Source organism: Acinonyx jubatus, chromosome B4 (assembly GCF_027475565.1).
Source record: "Acinonyx jubatus isolate Ajub_Pintada_27869175 chromosome B4, VMU_Ajub_asm_v1.0, whole genome shotgun sequence".
In the NCBI taxonomy this organism is placed as follows: Eukaryota; Metazoa; Chordata; class Mammalia; order Carnivora; family Felidae; genus Acinonyx; species Acinonyx jubatus.
In genome coordinates this window covers 132031624-132054188 of record NC_069387.1, presented here as the reverse complement: position 1 = coordinate 132054188, position 22565 = coordinate 132031624, and the positions used below count along the sequence as shown (strand labels likewise).

The 22565-nt window shown below is 50.2% G+C and overlaps 1 protein-coding gene and 1 long non-coding RNA gene across 2 annotated transcripts in view; one reads left to right on the top strand and one right to left on the bottom strand.

The window, feature by feature from the left end:
• ZC3H7B (zinc finger CCCH-type containing 7B) overlaps window positions 1–22565 on the bottom strand; it is a 60879-nt gene that overhangs the window by 32130 nt on the left and 6184 nt on the right. Inside the window, exon 2 of the mRNA XM_027070634.2 lies at window positions 3376–3434. Within this exon, the coding sequence (XP_026926435.1) occupies window positions 3376–3428 (53 nt within the window). The 5' untranslated portion in view covers window positions 3429–3434. The remainder of the gene's footprint in view (window positions 1–3375; window positions 3435–22565) is intronic.
• Window positions 20921–21592, top strand: LOC128316512 (uncharacterized). Its single transcript, XR_008300545.1, has 2 exons — window positions 20921–21425; window positions 21477–21592. It is a non-coding gene; the product is annotated as an uncharacterized LOC128316512 (long non-coding RNA).

Sequence of the window (22565 nt, the reverse complement as noted above, 5' to 3'; positions counted from 1 at the left end):
ATCCCAGCCCCCCAAACACACATGACCTTGGCCAACGCCAGGTCAGAGCCTGACTCCTCATTCCAGCCCAGCAGATGGGGCTGTGGGCACCCTCTCCTCCCCTGTGGCCCACAAAATGCCAGCCCAGTATAGAAGAAAGCATCAGTCCAGGAGAACAGAGCCACATCTGTCAGGCTAAAGGGCTAAGCTAGAAGAGCAGCTGGGGTTTGTCTCCTGGTCCTTCATGTCACAGAGGTGAAAACAGACACTCAGAGTGGACAGTGACTCAGCCAAGGTCACACAGCAGGTCGGCATCAGAGCCGGGACTAAAGCACAGGGCTGGGGCTCTTTCCTTTGCCCAGAGCTGCTGCCGGCACCTGGGCAAGAGAGAGCAGCCTGAGCCAGTCAGCCAAAGGGGTGAGAGAAGACACCGAGGTCCCTCCCCTGTGTGTGTGAGGGAGGTGGTGTCCCTGATTGTGACATCCTGCCCTCCTTGCTTCCCCACTGTCAGGGACCAGGGCCCATCGCTATTCCCTGTACTGCCCAGCCAGGCCCCATGGCTACCCTCCTGCCTGACTTCCCACCTCCAGCCTCTCCCCTCCAGCCCCAGCTCCCGGGTCAGTAGGGCACACTCTGACCTGAAGGTCACCTCATCCACACAAGCCAGTGCCACCCCACCCATGCAAGCTGCTTCACAGCTCCTACAGTGCTCCGTGCCCAGAGGTGCCTAATAAATGCTAAGCACACAAAATCTACATGTGATAAAAGTTAATTTTAAAACCAGCAGGTCCTACTGTGTTACCCTGTAAAGCAATCCCTTAGGAGACTAACATAGGGGTTCCCGGGAGGCTGCCCTATCGCTGAACCTTCTTGGAGCCCCCCTCTGGAAAGGGGAAGGAGGACACAGAGCGACCTACCATTTACGTCCAGCACAATGCCTCTGTGAGGGAAGGGGCCTTGTCTCATTTCGCAGGTATGGACATCACCCAGGGAGGTGGGCAGGGGGGGAGACTCAGAAGGCAGGGCTCAAAGGTCCAGCTCCACGGAAATCAGTGACTTAAGTTAAAGACAGAGTTCTTACGAAACACTGTATCTGCAAGACTGGCCTCTGAATAAAATTTGAACACTCCCCCCAAATCAAAGCCCTCCCTAGGGGCGCCTGGGTGGCTCAGTTCGTTAAGCAACAGACTCTTAATCTCGGCTCAGATCATGATCTCCCGATTTGTGAGTTTGAGCCCCGCATCGGGCTCTGCACTGACAGTGAGGAGCCTGCTTGGGATTCTGTCTCCCTCTCTCTCTCTCTCTCTCTCTCCCCCTCCCCCGCTTGCACTTTCTTTCACTCTCACAATAAATAAATAAACTTAAAAAAAAAAAAAAAATCCCTCCCCCAAATGGAAGACTGGCCTAGAGAAGAGGGAAAGGTGGGCCACAGCCCTTGCAGTGGCCTGAACAAGACAAAGTGACCGTGTTGCAAGCTGAGGAAGGACAGCATGTGAATGTCAACACAAGCACCATCAGAGCGATGGGGACACCGTGTGTGTGACAAGGGACCCAGTCTGTGGTGAAGAGGCAGGTGGTGTTTTAGAGGTCTGTGTGAGAGAACAAAATTGGGGAGTTTATATGAGGGTATATAGACATAAATCCTAGTTTTGTGGGGATTCCTATTTAAGAAAAGAAACACAAGGGGCATCAGGGCGGCTCAGTCGGTTGATCATCCAACTTTTTTTTTTTAACTTTATTTATTTTGAGAGAAAGAGAGAGCGAGCGTGTACACACACGCGAGTGAGTGAGCGGGGGAGGGGGGGAGGGGCAGAGAGAGAAGAAGAGAGAGAATCCCAAGCAGGTTCCGCCATGGAGCCGCATGCGCCCTCAAATTCACGAACTGCGAGGTCATGACCTGAGCGGAAATCTGGATCGGACACTTAACTGACTGAGCCACCCAAGCGCCCCGATCATCCAACTTTTTAAAAAACTATTTTCTTCTTTTTTTAAAAATATTCGTTTATTTTTGAGAGAAAGTACAAGCAGGGGGAAGGGGCAGAGAGAGAGGGAGACAGAGGATTGGAAGTGGGTTCTGCGCTGACAACAGTAATCCCGACACAGGGCTTGAACTCACAAACCGTGAGATCATGACCCAAGCCAAAGTCGGGGGTTCAATCAACTGAGCCAACCAGGTGCCCGTATCCGACTTTTGATATCGGTCCAACTTTTTTTTTTTTCTGGTCCAAGTTTTGATATCCGTTCAGGTTGTGATCTCTCAGTGCTGGGATCGAGCCCCATGGTGGGCTCTTTGCTGAGCAAGGAGCCTGCTTGGGATTCTCTGTCTCCCTCTCTCTCTGCCCCTCCCCTGCTCTCTGTCTCTCTCAAAATAAATAATTAAACATTAAAAAAAAAGAAAGAAAAGAAAAAGAACACAAAATTAGAAACTAAGAATTGCTAAGGGAGCCTTCCAGGGCTTTGGGAAGGACCCACACAAATCAGGGGCCCTGCTGCTTACACTTCATTAGTGCCATGATAAATACGCCTCTGGAGATCTATTTAAGAGGTAAAAAAAAAATTACTGAAAATATTTTATGTGTAAAGAAAAAAATTAAAAACAAATATGGCATGTGTTTAAGGGACAAATAATGGAAAGAAATGTGGGTTTGGGGTCAGCTAGACCTGGGTTAGAATCCTATCACTGGGGGCGCCTGGATGGCTCAGTCGGTTAAGTGTCTAACTCTTGATTTCAGCTCAGGTCATGATCTCACGGTTCGTGAGTTTGAGTCTCACCTTAGGCTCTGCACTGACGGTGCTAAACCTGCTTGGGATTCTCCCTCTCTCTCTCTGCCTCTCCCCTGCTTGTGCTCTCTCTCAAAATAAGTAAACATAAAAAAAAAAAAAAAAAAGAATCCTATTACTTTATAGCTGTGTGACCATAAATGGGTTTCTTAACGTCTCTGAGCAAAATGGAGAAAAGACCACCTACTTCACTGGGCTGTTGTGAGGATTAAGAAGATGATGGACATGAAGGGCCCAGCACAGAGCCTGAGAGGTGTGCTTAATAAATGGAAACTGATTTATTGATTGATTATAAGCTGTGCACAGGCAAGCGGGAGAATTAACAGGGAGCGTGCCAGCGTGTAAGGAGGGCGAGGGTACAGTGGTATGCTGAGCGGGACTGAAGGGTGACCAGGGTCAGGGAGTGTGTGTGCATGGGGGTGGTTTCACAGATCGCCCACCGGCCGCCCAGCCCCTGCCATGCCAGCCCCTTCCTAGCACAACCCACCTCCTCACTCCCCAGCACACAAGGGAGCCTGAGCAGCAAAGGATGAGTGAGAAGAAAAGGGAGAGCTGGAGAGAGCCCGGGCATTGCCATCCCTGGCCCCCCGCCCGCCCAGCCAGCCCCACACTCACTGAATGAACTGCAGCCCCTTCTCGATGTCCGCCTTCCGTCTCTGCCTCTCCATCAGTCTCTGGGGGAGAGAACAGTCCATCAGTTAGTCAGCAGGGGCCGGTGGCTGGTCGCAGTCCCCATCCCACTGTGCACTCCCTCTCATTCCTGCACTCATCCCATTTCACAGGTGACGCTGAGGGGCAGTGACCTATAGAGACCGTCTGAACCAGACCATGCAGCTCCTGCCCTGCACGCCCAGGCCCCACTGGACTCTGGTTCTGTGCTGTTCCTTTGATGGGCAGGGAGCTGCATGGAGGCCTCCTGTCCTTTCTCACACATGGCTTGGGCTGCAGTGCTGCACCAGACACCCTCAAGTCCCAGGAGAACACCTTGTTTGAACAGCAAACTCAGTCCAGGGAGAAGAGACAAGGAAAATGCAAAACGATGCCAGTGACTATAGCTACAATGTAGCACCACACACTTTGTATACGGGTTTCTTTGAATCATTCAACAGTGCCACGAGGCAGGTGTCATTTTGTCTCCATTTTATCAAGGAGGAAACAAGTTCAGGGAGCCCCAGTCTTGAGCCCGCTCATAGTGAGGCAGGATTTGAACCCAGGCCATCCTCTTTTACCACCAGCAGCCCCTCTGCACTTTGAACCAGCCTGGCCTGGAGCAGGCCAGGTGGCATGGTGTGTGCCCTGTCTTGGCAAGGGAGGGAATCACCCATGTTCTGGATGAGGAAGACAGAGGCTCTGCAAGGCTGAGGACAGGCCTCAAGTTGCACAGCAATTGAATGGCACTGAGCACACGCAGGGGGCCTGCTCCAGAGAGGCAGCGAGTGGAAACTGCTTAAGGAGAAGGGAGGCTCGGCAGTAGAGCTAGAGGTTTGGTCTTTAGGGCAAAGCCCCCAGGGGCTGGGAGCTCCCCGCCAGACCCAGATGGCCCAGCTGGCTTCCGTGGCACTATGTATGGGCTAGAAGATCAGTTGGGATCAGCTGGTCCAACCCAGTGGCAGCCCAGAGTGGGGTGGGCCTCCTCCTGAGTCAGAACCTGAGCCTGGGGCTCCATCACCCCGCGGGAAAGGGGCTGGAAGCTGCCTGGTCTCAAGCCAGCATTTTCCGTCCAGGCCACTCACGGGCCTCTTCCACGCTCTGCCCCACAGTGTGGCCCTCACTCTCCCCCCATCAAGTGGTTACAGAGAGAGGATGGTGGGCAGCCGGGAAGGTGGGCCTGCATCAGCAGAAGGCTGGTACGAAGGCGTGAACAGGGGCACCAAGGTGTAAAAAGGCATAAAAACATGGCACAACAACAGACACTCAGATCAACGGAACAGAATAGAGAACCCAGAAATGGACCCACAAATGTATGGCCAGCTAATCTTTGACAAAGCAGGAAAGAATATCCAATGGAATAAAGACAGTCTCTTCAGCAAGTGGTGCTGGGAAAACTGAACAGCGACATGCAGAAGAATGAACCTGAACCACTTTCTTACACCATCCACAAAAAGAAACTCAAAATGGGTAAGACAGGAAGCCATCAAAATCCTTGAGGAGAAAGCAGGCAAAAACCTCTTTGACCTCAGCCACAGCAACTTCTTACTCAACATGTGTCCAGAGGCAAGGGAAACAAAAGCAGAAATGAACTATTGGGACCTCATCAAAAGAAAAAGCTTCTGCACAGGGAAGGAAACAATCAGCAAAACTAAAAGGCAACCAACGGAATGGGAGAAGATTTGCAAATGACACGTCAGATAAAGGGTTAGTATCCAAAATCTACAAAGAACTTATCAAACTCAACACCCAAAAAAACAAATAATCCAGTGAAGAAATGGGCAAAAGACATGAATAGGCACTTCTCCAAAGAAGACATCCAGATGGCCAACCGGCACATGAAAAAATGCTCCACATCACTCATCATCAGGGAAATACAAATCAAAACCACAGTGAGATACCACCTCACACCTGTCAGAATGGCTAACATTCACAACTCGGGCAACAACAGATGTTGGCGAGGATACGGAGAAAGAGGATCCCTTTTGCATTGTTTGTGGGAATGCAAGCTGGTGCAGCCATTCTGGAAAACAGGATGGAGGTTCCTCAAAAATCTAAAAATAGACCTACCCTACAACCCAGCAATTGCACTACTAGGTATTTATCCAAGGGACACGGGGTGCTGTTTCGAAGGGACACATGCACCTCCATGTTTATAGCAGCGCTATTGACAATAGCCAAAATATAGAAAGAGCCCAATGTCCCTCGGTGGATGAATGGATAAAGAAGATGTGGTATATCCATACAATGGAGTATTACTCGGCAATCAAAAGGAATGAAATTTTGCCATTTGCAACTATGTGGATGGAACTGGAGGGTATTATGCTGGGTGAAATTAGTCAGAGGAAGACAAATATCATATGACTTCACTCATGAGGACTTTAAGATACAAAACAGATGAACATAACGGAAGGGAAGCAAAAATAATATAAAAACAGGGAGGGGGACAAAATGTAAGAGACTTAAATACAGAGAACAAACAGGGGGTTAAGGGAGGGACTGTGGGAAGGGAGATGGGCTAAATGGGTAAGGGGCATTAAAGAATCCACTTCTGAAATCATTGTTTCAGGAGTGAAATCTGCTCCTGAAACCATATGCTAACTAACTTGGATGTAAATTAAAAAATAAATAAATAATTTTTTAAAAAAGATAAAAAAAAAACCAGGTATAAAAACACCCAGCTACTTTGGGGAGGGAGCAAGTGTGTTAATACCTTTCAAAACTTCCTTACCTTGTTCTTTATTTCCATCTGGTCAACCACATCCTCACAATCCTGTCCAGTAAGAGGGGCAGGTGTCACTAACCCATTTTACAGATGAGGACAGGGAGGCACAAAGAATGAAATTTCTTTGCCAAGGCCACTCAACCAATGAGCAGGCAAACAGCTCTATTAGACCAAATGCCACATCCTTGGCCACGCCCACAGCTGTGAGACACCCTGTGGCCAGGGCAGGCCATCTCACTTCTCTGTGCCTCACTTTCCTCCTCTGTGTAACTTGTCAGCTGATAAGCCCTGCCTGGCAGGGTGGCTGTGAGGCTCTAAGAGTGTGAGATCGGGAATCTCGGTTCCCTGGATCTCGCTCCTCCCATGTGTCCTTCCCAGGGAGGGGTGAAGCCACACGGGTCTTCAGACTCCGCATCAGATCCTCACACTGGGCAGGGCCAGGGCCCATGTGCCCACTAGACATCTGCTTGCCCTGCCAGGGCCATGAGTCAGAGCTCTGGACTCAGACAGATGGGAGTGTGAATGCCAGCATTTACACCTGCCGTGTGACTTTGGGCCACGGTCTCCTAATGGGGAGAATGGGGCTGAAGGCAGCTCCTGCACCACTGGCTGTCAGGAGGGCTCAGGAGACAGCACGTGCAGAGCGCTTGGAGCAGGACAAGTCCAACAACCACAGGGCACCTGGGTGGATCAGTCGGTTAAGCAACCAACTCTTGATTTCGGTTCAGGTCATGATCTCAGGGTTCGCGGGATTGAGCCCCTTATTGGGCTCTGCGCTGACAGTGCGGAGCCTGCCTGGGAGTCTCTCTCTCCCTCTCTCTCTGCCCCTCCCCTGCTCGTGCTCTCTCTCTCTCTCTCAAAAGTAAACATAAAAAAAAAAAAAATGGATGAATGAATGAATGAATGAATGAATGAATAAATAAATAAATAAAGTCCAACAACCTTGGGGATATGTGTTATCCAACCCTGTTCCTCCCTCCTGCAAAAAAACTTCAAGTGGTTCCCGGGATGACCCTGTTCTCCTGCAGGAGGCAGGCAGTGATGGGTCTGGACCGCCTTGCCTTGCCAAGCACACCTCTTGGTCGGTCTCTCTGTCCTCAGCTTCCCTGTCTAGGAAACCAGTGCTCGTCGTGCCCACACTCAAGCTCCCCTCCAGGCCTCCAGCCAGAACGGTCTGTGGTGTTCGTCCTGTCCCCCAAATTTTGCCATTGCACTTCTTTCCACCTGGGCAGCCATCCTGTGAAGGAAATCCCGTTCCTCCTTCAAAGCCTAGCTCCTCCATGGAGTCTCTCTCCTTCCCTTTTTTTTTAATTTATTTTTTTCATGAGAGAGAGAGAAGGAAGGAGGAAGGGGCAGAAAGAGAGGGAGACATAGACTCTGAAGCAGGCTCCAGGCGCTGAGCTGTCAGCACAGAGCCCAACGCAGGGTGTGAACCCACTAACTGCGAGATCATGACCTGAACCAAAGTCGGATGCTTAACTGACTGAGTCACCCAGGTGCCCCTCTCTCCCTCCCTTTGATGGGACCATCATATACCCATTTGTCCTGTTTCCTGGGAGCCTGGGGAACCACAGATGGGTGAGACCAGTCCTGGCCCTGGAAGAGAGGTTCACCTGGTGGGAGAAGCAAGGGTGCACCCGTCACCACACAGTGTGGCCCAGCGTGGGCAGCAGGCCTGTGGCAGGGGAGCAGACCCCCATGGGCCTAGACAACCAGCACTACAGGGCTTGGTCACGGCCATGACCACCAAGCCCTGTCACTTTGCCCTAGGTCAGAATCCAGCCCCCATCCCTCCCTACCACCTGGGCTGTTTCCTGCCCCCAGCCAAGGGGACCAGCTGCCTCATTGCCCACCCCCCACCTCCTTGAGGCCATCACGGCGGGGGGGGGGGGGGTGCTTTCAGGCCCACAAATCCGACCCTGCCCTCCCCTACCTAGAGTGTCTGATGACTCTCTTTAACTCCGAGTCTCTTTCACTGACTCTCTCCCACTGGTCACATTTCCCCAAACCCCCACACCAGCTCACACCAGGTGGGAGCGGCTGCCCCCCTGCCCTCCCCCAGCCCTGTTCAGCCTGTAGTTCTCTCAGAAAACTGCAGCAGTCAGAGGGGAGTGTTGTCCAGTCTCCTCCCAGCCCTGGAGTCTGAGCAGACCTACCAGAAACAAGCACTGGCCAGATCCATCCCAAGTGAGAATTCCTAAGTCCGCATCCAATGCCAAGGAAAAAAATACTCCCTGCCCCAGGTGGTTATGAAGGAGGTTCCTCACACAGCCTCGGGCGAGTCCTCCTCTCTGACCACCAAAAACCCAGAGCAGTAGCACTGCTGTGTGCCCGCACCACGGAGAAGGGTTCAAATCCCAGAGCAGGCTACTCTACCTCCCTGATTAGCAGCTTCCTGCTTTGTACAATGAGGATTACAAACAGCACCTCCTGGTGGGCTGAATACAGAGGAGGGTCCTCATTTCAGAGCCTGGCACATAGCAGACACTTTACAAGTGGTAGCTTGTAGATCAGGATTTCTATGGGGGGCATTCAACATTTGCTACAGGCCCATTTTATAAGGTGAGGCCAGCGTGGCCACCTGCACCCAGGTCTTATAACCTAATTAGAGACATGGCAAGAACATCCCACCAACTCCACCCCAAACCAGACTTCTGTGGTAAACGCAGGCTGGGATGAGGCACAAAAAAGTTGAAACATTTGGGAAACAAAGGGGGCGACATTTGAATTGGGCTTTGAAGGGTGAATAGGAGTTGGCTCATTGGTGTCAGGGAAGGGAAGGCCTTCTGTCAGGCTGCATCCAATAGTTCATGAAATCCCTGACATCTCTCACATTTTATCTGATCTTGACTGATGACCCTCGGGGCTGAGCCGATCTGGGACCCACATTTGAGAGATGGAGAAAGTGAGGCTCAGAGAGGTCACAAGGCCTGCAGCCAGCAAGTGGGGGCCAGGCCTGGAAATGCTGACTTTAGGTCAGGAAAGAGGCTGCTGCTCTCCCTCCTCGAGGGTACAGTAGAGGTAGAACCACTTAGGAGCCTTCCTAGACACCTCAGCCTGTGTTTGGTGTTGAATACTCATGGCCCAGGAAAGGCAGAGGTCTCTGGGGCAATTTGGGGGAAGACTTCTGTGTGAAAATATTATGCTTCTTCCAATGTCCTGTTCTAGGATCTATTATCGACCACTCTAGGGTCATTCAATTGAGTGTATAGACCCTAGGCCAGGGCTGGCAAACCGATTTTATCTCATAAGCAATGTTGCCAGGCTGGTAGAGGCTGGTAGGGCTGTCCCAAGGGGCTGGGCCCTTGCAGTGCTTAAAAAAAGTGCCACCATACGCAAGATCACCCAGAAACCAGGGATGCTTGGGGGAGATGCATATGGCTTGGGCCTTCACACACCCCCTCTCCAGTGAGAGTATAACCACTGCTAAAATTCAGAGTAATACAAAGTAACACCAAGCTGGAGGCCCAGGTCTTACTGGGGCCCAGGATGTGGAGGGAATTCCCCCCTCCTTCGGGAAGATTTTCTGACTCCCCCGACACATTGGTGAGTTAGTATCCTCTGAGAGAGCCCCGGAGAGTGAGGGTATAGTTCAGTCTAACCAACATTTATGCCCTCCCTACTTGGTGCTAGGTGTGGGGGCAGGGGAGACACAAAATGAATTGGTGGCTGAGGCCCAGTCCCGCCCACCAGGACCTCCTGGTCCAGTGCGGGGGGCGGGGGGCGGGGGGCAAGACAGGTGGGCCGTCAGCTGTGATGCAGGCTGGCTGTGGGTGCAAAGGGCCTGGGACCTGAGAGGAAGGAGCGGTGGGTCCACTGGGGGGACCGGGGAAGGCTCTGCAGGAGGTGGTTCCTGAGCTGGATGTGAAGGAGAATGACAAGTTTCTTGAGAAGACTGGAAGAGAATGGACATTCCTTACAGGACACCTGTCCGGAAACACTCACACTGAGACTGGCTTGAGCCTCCCCCCACCCCCAACAAGTCCCTGTGGCACCCCTCAATCTGCACAGCCACGAGGATGGGGAAGCCCAGGCCCCAACCCGCCTCGAGGCTGCCAACAGGGGTCAGCCAGCAGGCCTGGCCCACAACTAGGAGAAAGCTGGAAGGTCAGGTGGCAGGAAGGGAAGGAAACCCACGTCTTCCGGGTGCCTACCATGTACCAGGTACTGGGTTCACCTCTCCCTGATTGAAGGACCTTCTGCTGGTCGCTCTCGTGGGCCCTGCTAACGAGGAGGGGGACAACCACCCCAAGAGCTGCGTGGTCTGGTACTACGTCTGGCTTTGCCCAGTCGTGCGCCTCTCAGAAAGTAAGCTAGAGAGCACCTGCTAAGTGCCAGACACCCAGATGGAAGGGGCAAGTAAAGTATGAAGCACACCACCTGGAAAGGAAAACCACAGCGGCTGCCAGGCAGTGGCCCTGTGCGAGCAGGGGGAAGTGGGCAGAGCAACAATCAGGACCTCAGTCTGTCATTAAATGTGAGTGGCTCCTCCACTGTGCCAAGCTCTGCTCTGGAGGCAGGGGACTCAGCCATGACAGAAACGAAACCCCTGCCCCTCGCAGTTTAGTGGGGAAACCAGGCTGCAGGGACACAGCCACAACATGAAGAAAAAGGAGCTTCACTGGAGGCAGCCAGCCAGCCACCTGTGCGATGAGCCCTTAAGGGATTCCTAACATGTTCTAGGCCCTGGGGATTTAGCAATTAACAAAAGTGACAAAGTCCTCTTTTAGAGTATATGTGCAGGTGGAGGAGAGATAGGAGAAATAAATGTATAACGTCACACAGGAAGGATACACATAGGAAAGGAAAAAAATAAGGTGATAGAGTGACAGGGTGCTATAATTATATAGCAGACTCAGGGAAGGCCTCTTTGACATTTGAACAGAGATCAAAATGACGGAAGGGAGCAAGCCAAGTGGGGAAACGTGTTCAAGCAGAAAGAATGGTGAGTGCGAAGGTCCTGAGGTAGAGACTGATCAGTGTATTTGGGGAAGAGCAAGGAGGCCAGTGTGGATGGAGCAGAGTGGGCAGTGGGAAGAGTGGTGTATGGGAAGGTCTGTGACATTACCAGGGAAGACCATATGTGAGGTCTCCATCAGCAGAGCAAGGGCCGTGGCTTCACCCTAAAGTAAGATGAGAAGTCACAGGTTTTGAACAAAAAAGCAGCTCTGTGTCTGGCTTTACCGTACCTGAAAATGAGACATCGTTAAATAAATGTGATTTTTTTTTTTTTTTTTGAAGTTTCACTACAACCCCATCAGGGAGGGAAAAAGTGTTCCAAGAAGCCAGGAAAGTTGCTCAAGGCCACACAGTGACCCTACAGCCTGGGTTCAAAGGGCCTGGAGAGATGGGCATTGGACAGCCTTGTTAAAGTGCCAAGTAAGCAAAAGCCCCCTAAGCCCCAGCAAACACCTAAGTCCCCACACCCCTCCCTCCTTCCCAATGTCTTTCCTCTGGGAGAACCTTTGTATGGGTGGTTGTTATGAACTGAATGTTTGTGTCCCCGCCAAATACATACGTTGAAACCCTATCCCCAGTAGGACTGTATTGGAGATGGGGCCTCTAAGAAATAATTCAAGTTAAGTGAGGTCATTAGGGTAGAGCTCTGAGCGAGTACTTTATTCCCACAGCCTGAGTAGGCGAGTACAAATTTTGGTACCAAGAGGTGGGGGTGCTGCTGTAACAAATACCTAAACATACGGAGGAGGTTCAGGGAGCTTAGAGGTGCAGCTAGAAAAACCCCCGATGGCCATGAAGGGATGGCCGGTAGAAATAAGGATGTTAAAGGCAATTCTGGTGAGGCCTCGGATGGAAATGAAGAATAAGTTCTTGGAAACTCAGGAAAAGGTGATCCTTGTCCCAAAGTGGCAAAGAACTTGGCTAAATTGTGTTCTAGTGGAGAGCCTGGCTGGCTCAGCAGGATGAGCACATGATCCTTGATCTCAGGGTTGTGAGTTTGAGCCCCATGTTGGGTGCAGAGATTATAAATAAATAAACTTAGATAGATAGATAGATAGATAGATAGATAGATAAATTGTGTTCCAGTTTCTTCTGAGAGGTAGAATCTGCAAGCAATGAAAATGGATATTTAGCAGAAGAGATTTCTATGCAAAGTATGGAAGGTGTGGCATGCGTCCTCCCTACTGCTTATAGTAAAATTTGAGAGACGAGAGATGAATTGAAGAATTGTTAAACAAAAGGAACCAGAATTCAAAGAGCTGGAAAATTCTCAGCCTATTCATATTGCAAAAAAAAAAAAAAAAAAAAGGAACACGTGTTCTGAAGAGAACAGTAAGGATGTGGCTGAACAGCCATTTGATGAGGTGAGTATGGGTGTGAACCACAGACTTAATCAGCTAGCGGCAGAAGTCAGAAATAGAGATGGGGTTATACCAACAGAAACTCTGCCCGTTAGAACCAAAGGGGTCAGAGAAAAGTGGACAGCAGAATGCAGGAAGGCTGCTGGACTTCTTGAATTCTGCAGGACCGGACCATAGAGCTATCTGGATGCAAACACGTTCTATCCTTCAAAAAAAAAAAGGAAGTCTGACCCTGATCCACAGATGATCAGAGCTGCCTGGGTGGGGCCACCAATTCGTTTTTAGAGCTGCAGGGGGTGACCCACTGCAAGAGCCGTTGGGGGGCCGGTGCTGTGCCCCAGCGAGCCAGCAAGAAGGAACAGCAAGCCAAAGACGATTCTCAAGCCTTCAAAGCAAATGGAATTTGCCCCCACCAGGTTTTAGACTTGCTTGGAGCACCTCACCTCTTTCTTCTTTGTGACTGATTCCGTTTGGAACGGGAATGTCTATCCTACGCTGGTCCCACCATTGTGTTTTGGGAGCACATAACCTGTCTGGTTTCACAGGATCACAGCCAGAGAGGAATTTACTCTGGATGAATCTACCTCCAGTCTCACTCAGACCTGATTTAGATATTTAGATGAGACTCGGGACTTAGAGTGGGTGCCGGAATGAGTTAAGACTTTGGGGGCTGTTGGGACAGAATGAATGCATTTTGCACATAAGAACATGAATTGGGAGGAGGGTAAGGGGCAGAATTTATATACTGAATGCTTGTATCCCCCCAAAATTACATGTTGAAGCCCTAATCCCCAATATGACTGTTTGGAAATAGGGCCTCTACAGAGGTCATAAGGTGGGGGCCCTGGTCTGACAGGGTTAGTGTTTTTATTAGAGGAGACACCAGAGAGCACTCCCTCTCTCTCCCTGTCCACACCCAGAGGAAAGGCCAGATAAGGCCACAATGAGAAGGCAGACATATGCAAGCCAGGAAGAGGGTTCTCATCAGAAACTGAATCCACCAGCACCTTGACCTGGGCCTTCTAGTTTCCTGAACTGTGAGAAAATAGATTTCTGTGGTTTAGGCCACTCAGTCTATGGTATTTTGTTATAGCATCCCCAGCACACTGAGACAGTGGTTCAAAGACCATTTGTTCTCAGCTGAAGAGGGAGGTGAGTTCCTTGATGATGAGGGTAGGGGTAGGGCATGGTTGGTGAGGGTAGGGGTGAGACATGCTCAGGGCACTTGCTAGAAGAGCAAGGAGCACGTGGGCCAAATGGATCTTGTCTTTTTTTTTTTTTTTTTTTTTGAGAGAGAGAGACTGTGTGTGTCTAGGGGAGAGGGGCAGAGGGAGAGAGAGAGAGGGAGGGAGAGAGAATCTCAAGTAGGCTCCATTCTCGGTGCAGATTCCAACGTGGGGCTCGTGACCTGAGCCAAAATCAAGACTCAGACACTCAACCAACTGAACCTCCCAGGCTCCCCAAATCTTGTCTTTTTTTTTTTTTAAACGAGTTTATTTTATTTTTTTGTAATATTTATTTTGAGAAAAGGAGATAGAGCGAGCAGGGGAGGGGCAGAGAGAGAATCCCAGGCAGTCCCCATGCTGTCAGCACAGAGCCCGACATGGGGCTCAAACGCACAAACTGTGAGATCATGCCCTGAGCTGAAACCAAGAGTAGGATGCTTAACTGACTGAGCTGCCCAGCTCCCCAAATCTTGTCTTTTTTTTTTTTAATGTTTATTTGTTTTTGAGAGACAGAGAAAGAGAGCAAGTGGGGGAGTAGTGGAGAGAGAGGGAGACAGAATCTGAAGCAGGCTCCAAGCTCTGAGCTCCCAGCTGTCAGCACAGAGCCCCATGCAAGGCTCAAACTCACAAACTGTGAGATCATGACCTGAACCGAAGACAGATGCTCAACTGACTAAGCCACCCAGGCACCCCAAATCTTGTATCTTTTTAAAGAAAAAAAGTGCAAGGGATAAAAAATGTCAAAGGAGAAAACAGGCCCAAGTCTCCCCAGGACCGGACTGCCAAGTGAGGAAGTCCCCTCCCCCCTACTCTAGGTCCAAGTTCTTATAATTTGGGAATTTCAAGCGGGACCTACCTCAAACGGCTCTTCGCAGAAATAGCCATGAATTAAGAAACCAACAGGAAACAATTCCAACATGTCAGCACAGTCTGTGACCACATACCCAGGTTCACACCTGGGTTCAAATTCGAGACCTGTTCCTATTAACTGTATACAAGCTGCTTGAGTTCTTTGTGTTTCACACCCCCGCATCTCTAGAACAGGGATACTAATACCTTCTTCTTCTTCTTCTTCTTCTTCTTCTTCTTCTTCTTCTTCTTCTTCTTCTTCTTCTTTTTTAACTAATAACTTCTTTATAGGGTTGTTGCGAAGGTTCAATGAGATGTCAGGGGCAGGATAAGCATTTAATGTCAACCATTACTATTTTATAATCATTATGATTACTTAAAAAGAGGGGCAGAGAACATAAACAGGAAACCCACAGGAAACATGAATCATGAAGAAGAGACACTCAAACTCACTGATAAAAGAACCACACAATAAGCAGCAACTTTTCACCTCTGAGACCACGGTGAGAAGAGAGCCTAGTTGATGCAGGTGCAGGAATGGGCACTTTCCAACATTGCAAGTACACTAAGAGGGCGAAACGGCAGCATCGCTGCGAAGTGGCGTAGCAACATCTACCAAAACCAGGAAGCCAGCCGGTTTGCCCCTCTTCCTCCCTGCACAGCCCCAAGGCTGTTCCTTTCCCAGTCACTCAGGTGAACCTGCACTGGATTAAGCCAATCACAACAGTCCCTTTGGTTGCCAGTGATTGGCTTAGGTAAGGGCATGTGACATCGTCCTGGCCAATGAGAGGAGGGGAAGTCAGCCAAGGAACGGTTTTCTTCACACTTAGCACAGGGCAGAAGCAATGATCTGTTACTTGCTGCTGTAGGGCGGGGAGCATCGAGAAGATGCACACGCTGGGGATGGCAGAGCGCAAAGACAGAGAAAAGTTGATGAATGACGTGTCTGGCCCAATAAGTTAGCTGATCCTGGAACTGCTCCGCCTCATTAATCACGTGAGATTATAATGAACTCCGGTTTTGAGGTAGGAATTGTTACTTGCAGCCAAACTCCTTCTAAATGATAAAGCGCCCTTTCGACCCAGAAACCTCACTTCCACGAACTTAATCTACCCAAATCCTTGTACAAGCACTCAATTATATTTGCACAGGATGTCTTTTTTTAAAGAGTGAAAAGCTAGAAGGAACTTCAATGTCCACCAGTAGAGAATTAGCTTAATCCGTTAAATTACACAATACCCCTTACAGTGCAGCTATTGAATCCACGTGCATCGTCATGGAGATGCCGCCATACAACATTGAGAAAGAAAAAAAGCAGCAGATTCCAGAACACTGTGTGTCGTATGATCACATCTGTGTGCAATGTGCGTTTACATCAAGAAGTTTGCAAGATATTCTCCAATTTAACTGGTTCTCTCTGGGGACTGGGACCTGCCAAGGGGCAACAGGACACAGAACACTCTGCTTTGTACACCTAGAATGATTTAGATTCTTTTTTTCCCACAGAGTAAGTATTCACCTTGAATCTAAAACGCAAAATGAGATGACTGACTTGAGATCAACCCAGTAGGGCAGAGCCCAAGTGGGAACCAGCAGCCTGGTTTTAAACCCAGTGTTGCAGGTCTGCCCGAATGTCCACGGGCTGTTCTTCCCAAGAAAAAAACCAAACCATTGACCTGAGAACCATGAACGGGTTTTTTGTATGTTTGCTTTTTGTGTTTCTCACCCCCCGCCCCCCCCCCCCCCCCACTTTGGAGAAGAGTTTGAAGATGAAAGACTCAGAAATTCAGATCTTCATCAGACCAGGCAGGGACTGTACCAGCCTCTTGAAATCTCGGTGCCTGGCCCTGTGCTTGGTGCAGAGCAAGTGCTCCATAAACGGTGGTAAAAGAAATGGATGAATGAATATTAACTCATCTAACCCAGGCATTATATAGATAAGAATGAATGAGTGTTGGAGTGCCTGGGTGGCCCAGTCGGTTAAGCATCTGACTTCGGCTCAGGTCATGGTCTCTTGGTTCATGGGTTCCAGCCCTTTGTCAGGCTCTGTGCTGACAGCTCAGAGCCTGGAGCCTGCTTCAGATTCTGTGTCTCCTTCTCTCTCTCTCTCTCTCCCTCTCTCTCTCTCTCTCTCTCTCTGCCCCTCTCCCCGCTTGCACTCTGTCTCTCCCTCAAAAATAAATGGATATTTAAAAAAATTTTTTACAAAGAACCAATGAGTGTTAAATAAATGACAAAAACAGAAATACTTGAAATAATCAAGTAATAATAACATTTTCTGAGTGGTTACCTCATGCCAGAGGCTGTCGTGATCTCCCTCTCTTTTTTTCTAGGCACGTCATGATCTCTTTATACATAATATCTTCTAGCACCCCCTGTGAGATAGACTATTAGTCTCACTTTGCAGAGGGGAAAAGAGAGGCACAAAGAAGTGAAGTGACTTGCCCAAGGTCACACAGCTGGTACACGATAGAGCTGGGATTCAAATTCTGGCAGCCTGGCCCCAGGGCCCACACATATCACCATCTCTGTTGCCCATGAGGCAACAGGACCCAGTCCCAGGACCCCGCAGCCTGTCAGCATGCTTGTGTCTCTCCCACCTCCAAGTAACTCCCTCCCCTTCTGGATCATGCACAACCTCTCCTCCTTTCCTTGGTCACATTTCTTTTTCTTTTCTTTTTTTTTTTTTTAATTTTTTAAAATGTTTTTATTTATTTTTGAGAGAGAGAGAGAGAGAGAGCGAGAGAGCGAGCGAGCATGAGCAGGGGAGGGGCAGAGAGAGAGGGAGACCCAGTATCCAAAGCAGGCTCCAGGCTCTGAGCTGTCAGCACAGAGCCCGAAGTGGGGCTTGAACTCATGAACCGCGGGGTCATGACCTGAGCCAAAGTCGGCCGCTTAACCGACTGAACCACCCAGACGCCCCTCCTTGGCAACATTTCTTGTCCACACTGTCTCTAGAGCCTTACCTCCCCCTGCAGCCCCCACATCTCAGCAGCCCCGGTCCCACTCCACCGAAGGTGCTTGCCAAGGGTCCTCCCCATTCCAGGAAACTTCTAGTTGCTGAGTCCCATAGAGGGACAGTTCTTCACTTGCCTTTTTCAGTATATTCTCGGCTGCGTCTGCCACGTCCTCCTCACACCTCTCTGACCATTCCTGCTCTGTCAGGGGCTCCTCTTCCTCTGCCCAGGTCTCAAGACCAGCGCACCTGAGCTTCCATTTAAGGGACAGCGCTTCTGTCCTCCTCCCTCTACATGCTCTCTCTCCCCAGAGGAGCTCTTGCATGTCATGATCTCGTGAGTCATGTCGATGACTCACAAATCTATTCCTCCTGCCAGGCTCACCCCCTCCCCAATATTTCAGACTCATGTCTCTTAACCCCCGGGCAGTGCCACCTAGATGTCCAACACCCAGGCCGCTTATGACCTCCATGCCTTTCTTAATCCTAGGCGCTCTACCTGGAATGCCCTCTCCCTACACACACACCTAGCCAACTCCTATTCATCCGTTAAGACCCAGTTCGGATGCCCATGTGTCCACAAAGTCCTCCCTGGTGCCCATCCCAGTTGGGTGCTCCTCCAACTTGCCACAATCCAAACTTCGCAGCATCTCCCCTGCTCCCGCTCCTCCTCCATTTTCCCCAGACTCCGTTCATAGCTCCAACTGCCATCCTGTTCTCAGTCCCCAGTTCCTTCCACCGTTACCTCTGAAACATCCTCCACCCTGCAGCTCCTCCTGCCATCTCCATGACCACAGGTCTCAGGCCCTCAGCATCTCCTGCCAACAGCCTCCAACGAGCCCCCTCCAATCTACCATTTGGTGGTTGAGGAGATTTGCCTAACACACATGTCAACGTCACTCCCCTGCTCAAAACCCTTAACAGGTGCACACAGGTGCACACACAGATGAATGCAGTTTTGTTTGTTTTTTTAAAGATGAAAGGTGGGGCACCCGGGTGGCTTTGTGGTTAAGCATCCGACTTCAGCTCAGGTCATGATCTCACAGTTTGTGAGCTCCAGCCCCGCATCAGGCTCTCCGCTGTCAGTGCGGATCCTCTGTCCCCTCTCTCTCTCTGCCCCCCCCCGCTGGTTCTCTCTCTCTCTCTCTCAAAATAAATAAACGTAAAAAAAAACACTTTTTTTAAAGATGGAAGGTGAATAAGCTCAGTAGTCTCACAGTGAAACAATGCCGATTTTCTGATTCTGATAATGTACAACCACCATATACCATCAGCAGGGGAGGGTGGGTGAAGGGAATTCTTTGTGCTGTTTTTGCTACTTCCTGTGAATAAAAAATCGAAAACAAACAAAACCTTCATGACACCCACTACCAGGAGGACGAAGGCCAAGCGGCTCCCCCCAGGCACACCACACCATAGGAAGTACCTCGCCTCCCGTCCGGCCCCATGACTGGCCTGGAATGTCACACTCCGACAATGTCAAACCCAAGCTGCCCGCTCTGTGTGGAACAGCCTTCGCACCCACTGCTTCCTTCCCACCCTGGCTAGTGCCCGGCGCCTCTTTAAAGCTCAGCTGAGGTGGCTCCTCTACCGGGAAGACCCTTTCCCCAACCCCCAGCTAACACAGCACCCCAGCTCGGCACAACCATTGCACTTACCCTAGCTAAAGGACAGCGTGCGCTTATGTCCCCCTCTCCCTAAACCCTGAGCTTCCTGAAGGCAGACGCTGCATCTGATTCATCTCTGGGCAGCACAGAGAAGCCGCGCTCTCCAACCTATTCTCCAACTATGTGAGCGGAATCTCACAGACCCTCGAATAACAGCAAAGGTGCTGATTTCAGGCGCTCTCGCCTACCAGATATTGTTCAAAGAGCTTTAAATAGAACACATAATTCTCACAACACGCCATAAGAAAATACTATCATCATCCCCATTTTACAGATGAGGAAACCGAGGCACAAGGAGGTGAACTAACCTGCAAGAGTTACCCAGGCTATAAGGGACAGAGCGGCGACTTGAACCCCGGCAGTTGGGCTCTGGAGCCCACACACTCTGACCTCCCGACTCAAAGGTGCTCCTCTCCCATCCCCGCAGGCTGCCTCCAGCCTCATCTCACACTCCGCCAGCCTGGCCCTCACCTACCCCAGGTTTCATGAAAGGCGAGCGGTCGGTGCCAGATTGGCCGCGTATCACAGATTGGCCTCGTATACTGCATGAACACTACCTGAGGTTACGTCATCTCCAAAGATGCCTTCTCCTGACTCACCAGGCCCTCGACAGCTTACTCAGAGACCAGCAAAGGTTCAATTTCGCCATCCTCGACCTCACCAGTCAGAATTCCGGGTCTGCACGAATCTCTTCCCCACGGTCCCCATGCACCCTGTCTGTCCACCTGAGGCCCCTCTGCTCCAAAGAGGCCGAGCAGGGGTCTTGGCTCATTTCTGGAGGTTATGTGCTGGGTGTCATCCACCTTTTATGCCAAGGGTTTTAGGCCTGCGGCCCCCAGAGAGAACTCAGGAGTCCATGAACTTGGATGGGAAAACATTTAGAAGTTTTTCTCACTACCCCCTACCTGGTATTTAGCATCCCCTTCAATTACAAAGGCAGGCAACACGCTGCAATAGTGTCGTGCTAGGAATCACAGCCCTTTCACATTTCAGCTACTGCAGGCACAACAAAATATTGTTCACACTCATCACAACTTCAGAATTATGGCGCTTATGTTAGACTCACTGCCAGATCTGGTTCTCAGTGCACTGATGAAAAGCCCAGCTACAGTTCGAGAGAATTGGGTTTCCTTTGCAATCCTGCATATTTTACTTTATGCGCTTAAAAACGGTATTCTGAGGTGTTCAGGGGCTTCCCCAGGCTGCCCAATGGGTCTGCAGGACAGAGATGATTTAGAAGTTCTGTCCTAAGGAATCATGTTTATCCCTACAATAATCTCAAAGGTAGGTGCCACCATGTCCACTCTCCACAGAAAAGCTAGGCTTGAAAAAAATAAAATAGAGTCTTGGGGCACCTGGGTGGCTCAGTAAGTTAAGCATCCAACTCCTGATCTCAGCCCAGGTCTTGATCTCAGGGTTGTGAGTTCAAGCTCCGGGTTGGGCTCCACACTGGACATGAAGTCTACTTAAGGGACAGGGGGTGGGGGGCGCCTGGGTGGCGCAGTCGGTTAAGCGTCCGACTTCAGCTCAGGTCACGATCTCGCGGTCCGTGAGTTCCAGCCCCGCGTCGGGCTCTGGGCTGATGGCTCGGAGCCTGGAGCCTGTTTCCGATTCTGTGTCTCCCTCTCTCTCTGCCCCTCCCCCGTTCATGCTCTGTCTCTCTCTGTCCCAAAAATAAATAAAAACGTTGAAAAAAAAATTAAAAAAAAAAAAAAGGGACAGGGGGTGGGGATGGGGATGGGGATGGGGATGGGGGTGGGGGGGGTGGAGAAAAAAAGGAAAGAAAAGAAAAATATAATCTTTTAAAAAGAAGTGAGGGTTGGAGAGACCGCGACTTGCCCAAGGCCACCCAGCAGCTGAGGAAGAAAGCCAAAAGAAGCGTAGGTACCACCTCAGGCTCCACCAGAAACCACCTGTCAAGGAATGACAAGAGAAAAGGACCACCCATAGGCCTCAGCAACTTGCAATTTGTTTTCTTTTAACTACCTTGAACAGAAACCAAAGTTCAGGAAACCTCCCTCAGGCCTCCCCCACAGCGCCACCATAAGTCAAACTAAGAGTCAGCAGTTACACAGGGCTTTTACTCTCTTGCCTTACCCTCCCAGCTACTTGGGGGCCAAACTGCACAGGAAGGGTTCAATCCCACATCTGTGTCTCCAGGGGTCCAGGCTCCAGCTTCTTCACAACTTCCCAGCTATCAAGGGAGATGAGATGTTTAAACTAACTTTTCTTTCAAAGAAAGGTAACAGAAGCTCGGGGCACCTGGGTGGCTCAGTCAGCTGAGCATCCGACTTCGGCTCAGGCCATGATCTCCCGGTTTGTGAGTTCGAGCCCTGCATCGGGCCCCGCACTGACAGCTTGGAGCCTGGAGCTTGCTTCGGATTCTGTGTCTCCCCCTCTCTCTGCCCCTCCCCACTGTGCGCTGTGTCTCTCTCTCTCTCTCAGAAAGAAAGAAAGAAAGAAAGAAAGAAAGAAAGAAAGAAAGAAAGAAAGAAAGAAAAAACCTTAAAAAAATTTTAAAAACAAGAGGGATGCATTTCTATATTTCTCACACTGCTGGCACCAGCATGGTCAGAGTCTGGGGAGAGTGGAAGGAAGGAAGAAAATAAAGGAAAGGAAAGGAAAGGAAAGGAAAGGAAAGGAAAGGAACAGGAAGCTTATTGCAAAAGGCTTGGGAATTATGGGCAAATATAATACACGGGGGGTGGGGTGGGGAGAAATCATCCAGAGTCCCATAGCTCAGAGTGATCACTTACTATTGTGGAGTGCTTTTTCTTTTGAGCAATTGAGAAGTCACTGGCCCTGTGCACAGAAGCTCAGGAATCCTTGTGGTCATACCACTTGGGCACCAAGAGTGTTCCATGGATTGCTCAGCCCGCTTCACTGTCTGAAGACAGAGAGGCAGGCTGGGGCAGTGCAAAGGACTCTGAGCCCGGGAGTCCGCCACAGCCCCAAGCTGGCTTTCAGGGCACCTCTCTGAACCTCTGTTTTGTCATTTGGAAGAGGGAGCTAATGACACCCAACTTGCAAGGCTGCTTTGCAGGTTTATATCGTGGGCCCCTAACCCCCACATCCAAGAGGAGATCAGAAATTTGTGTTTCTGCCGAACCTGTACTGTCAGAGAGCACTGGCAACTTGCAAAATTACCCTGTAAGCGCTTTTTGATCAGTCAACACCAATTCCTTTGCAGTTTATCTATCTAGGCCACTCTTTTTTGGCAAGGGCTGATCTGGACCACCCTGCTACTATTATTCATTTATCCAACAAATAACCAAAGAACACCTTTATATGCCAGATGCTGGGGAACAGGGTTAATAATGTCCCTGACCTTGTGGAGCACGTGGTCCAGGCGTGGGAAGACAAATAAACAGGGCAATGTTAAATGCACAAGACAAGTAAAGCTACAGAGAGTGA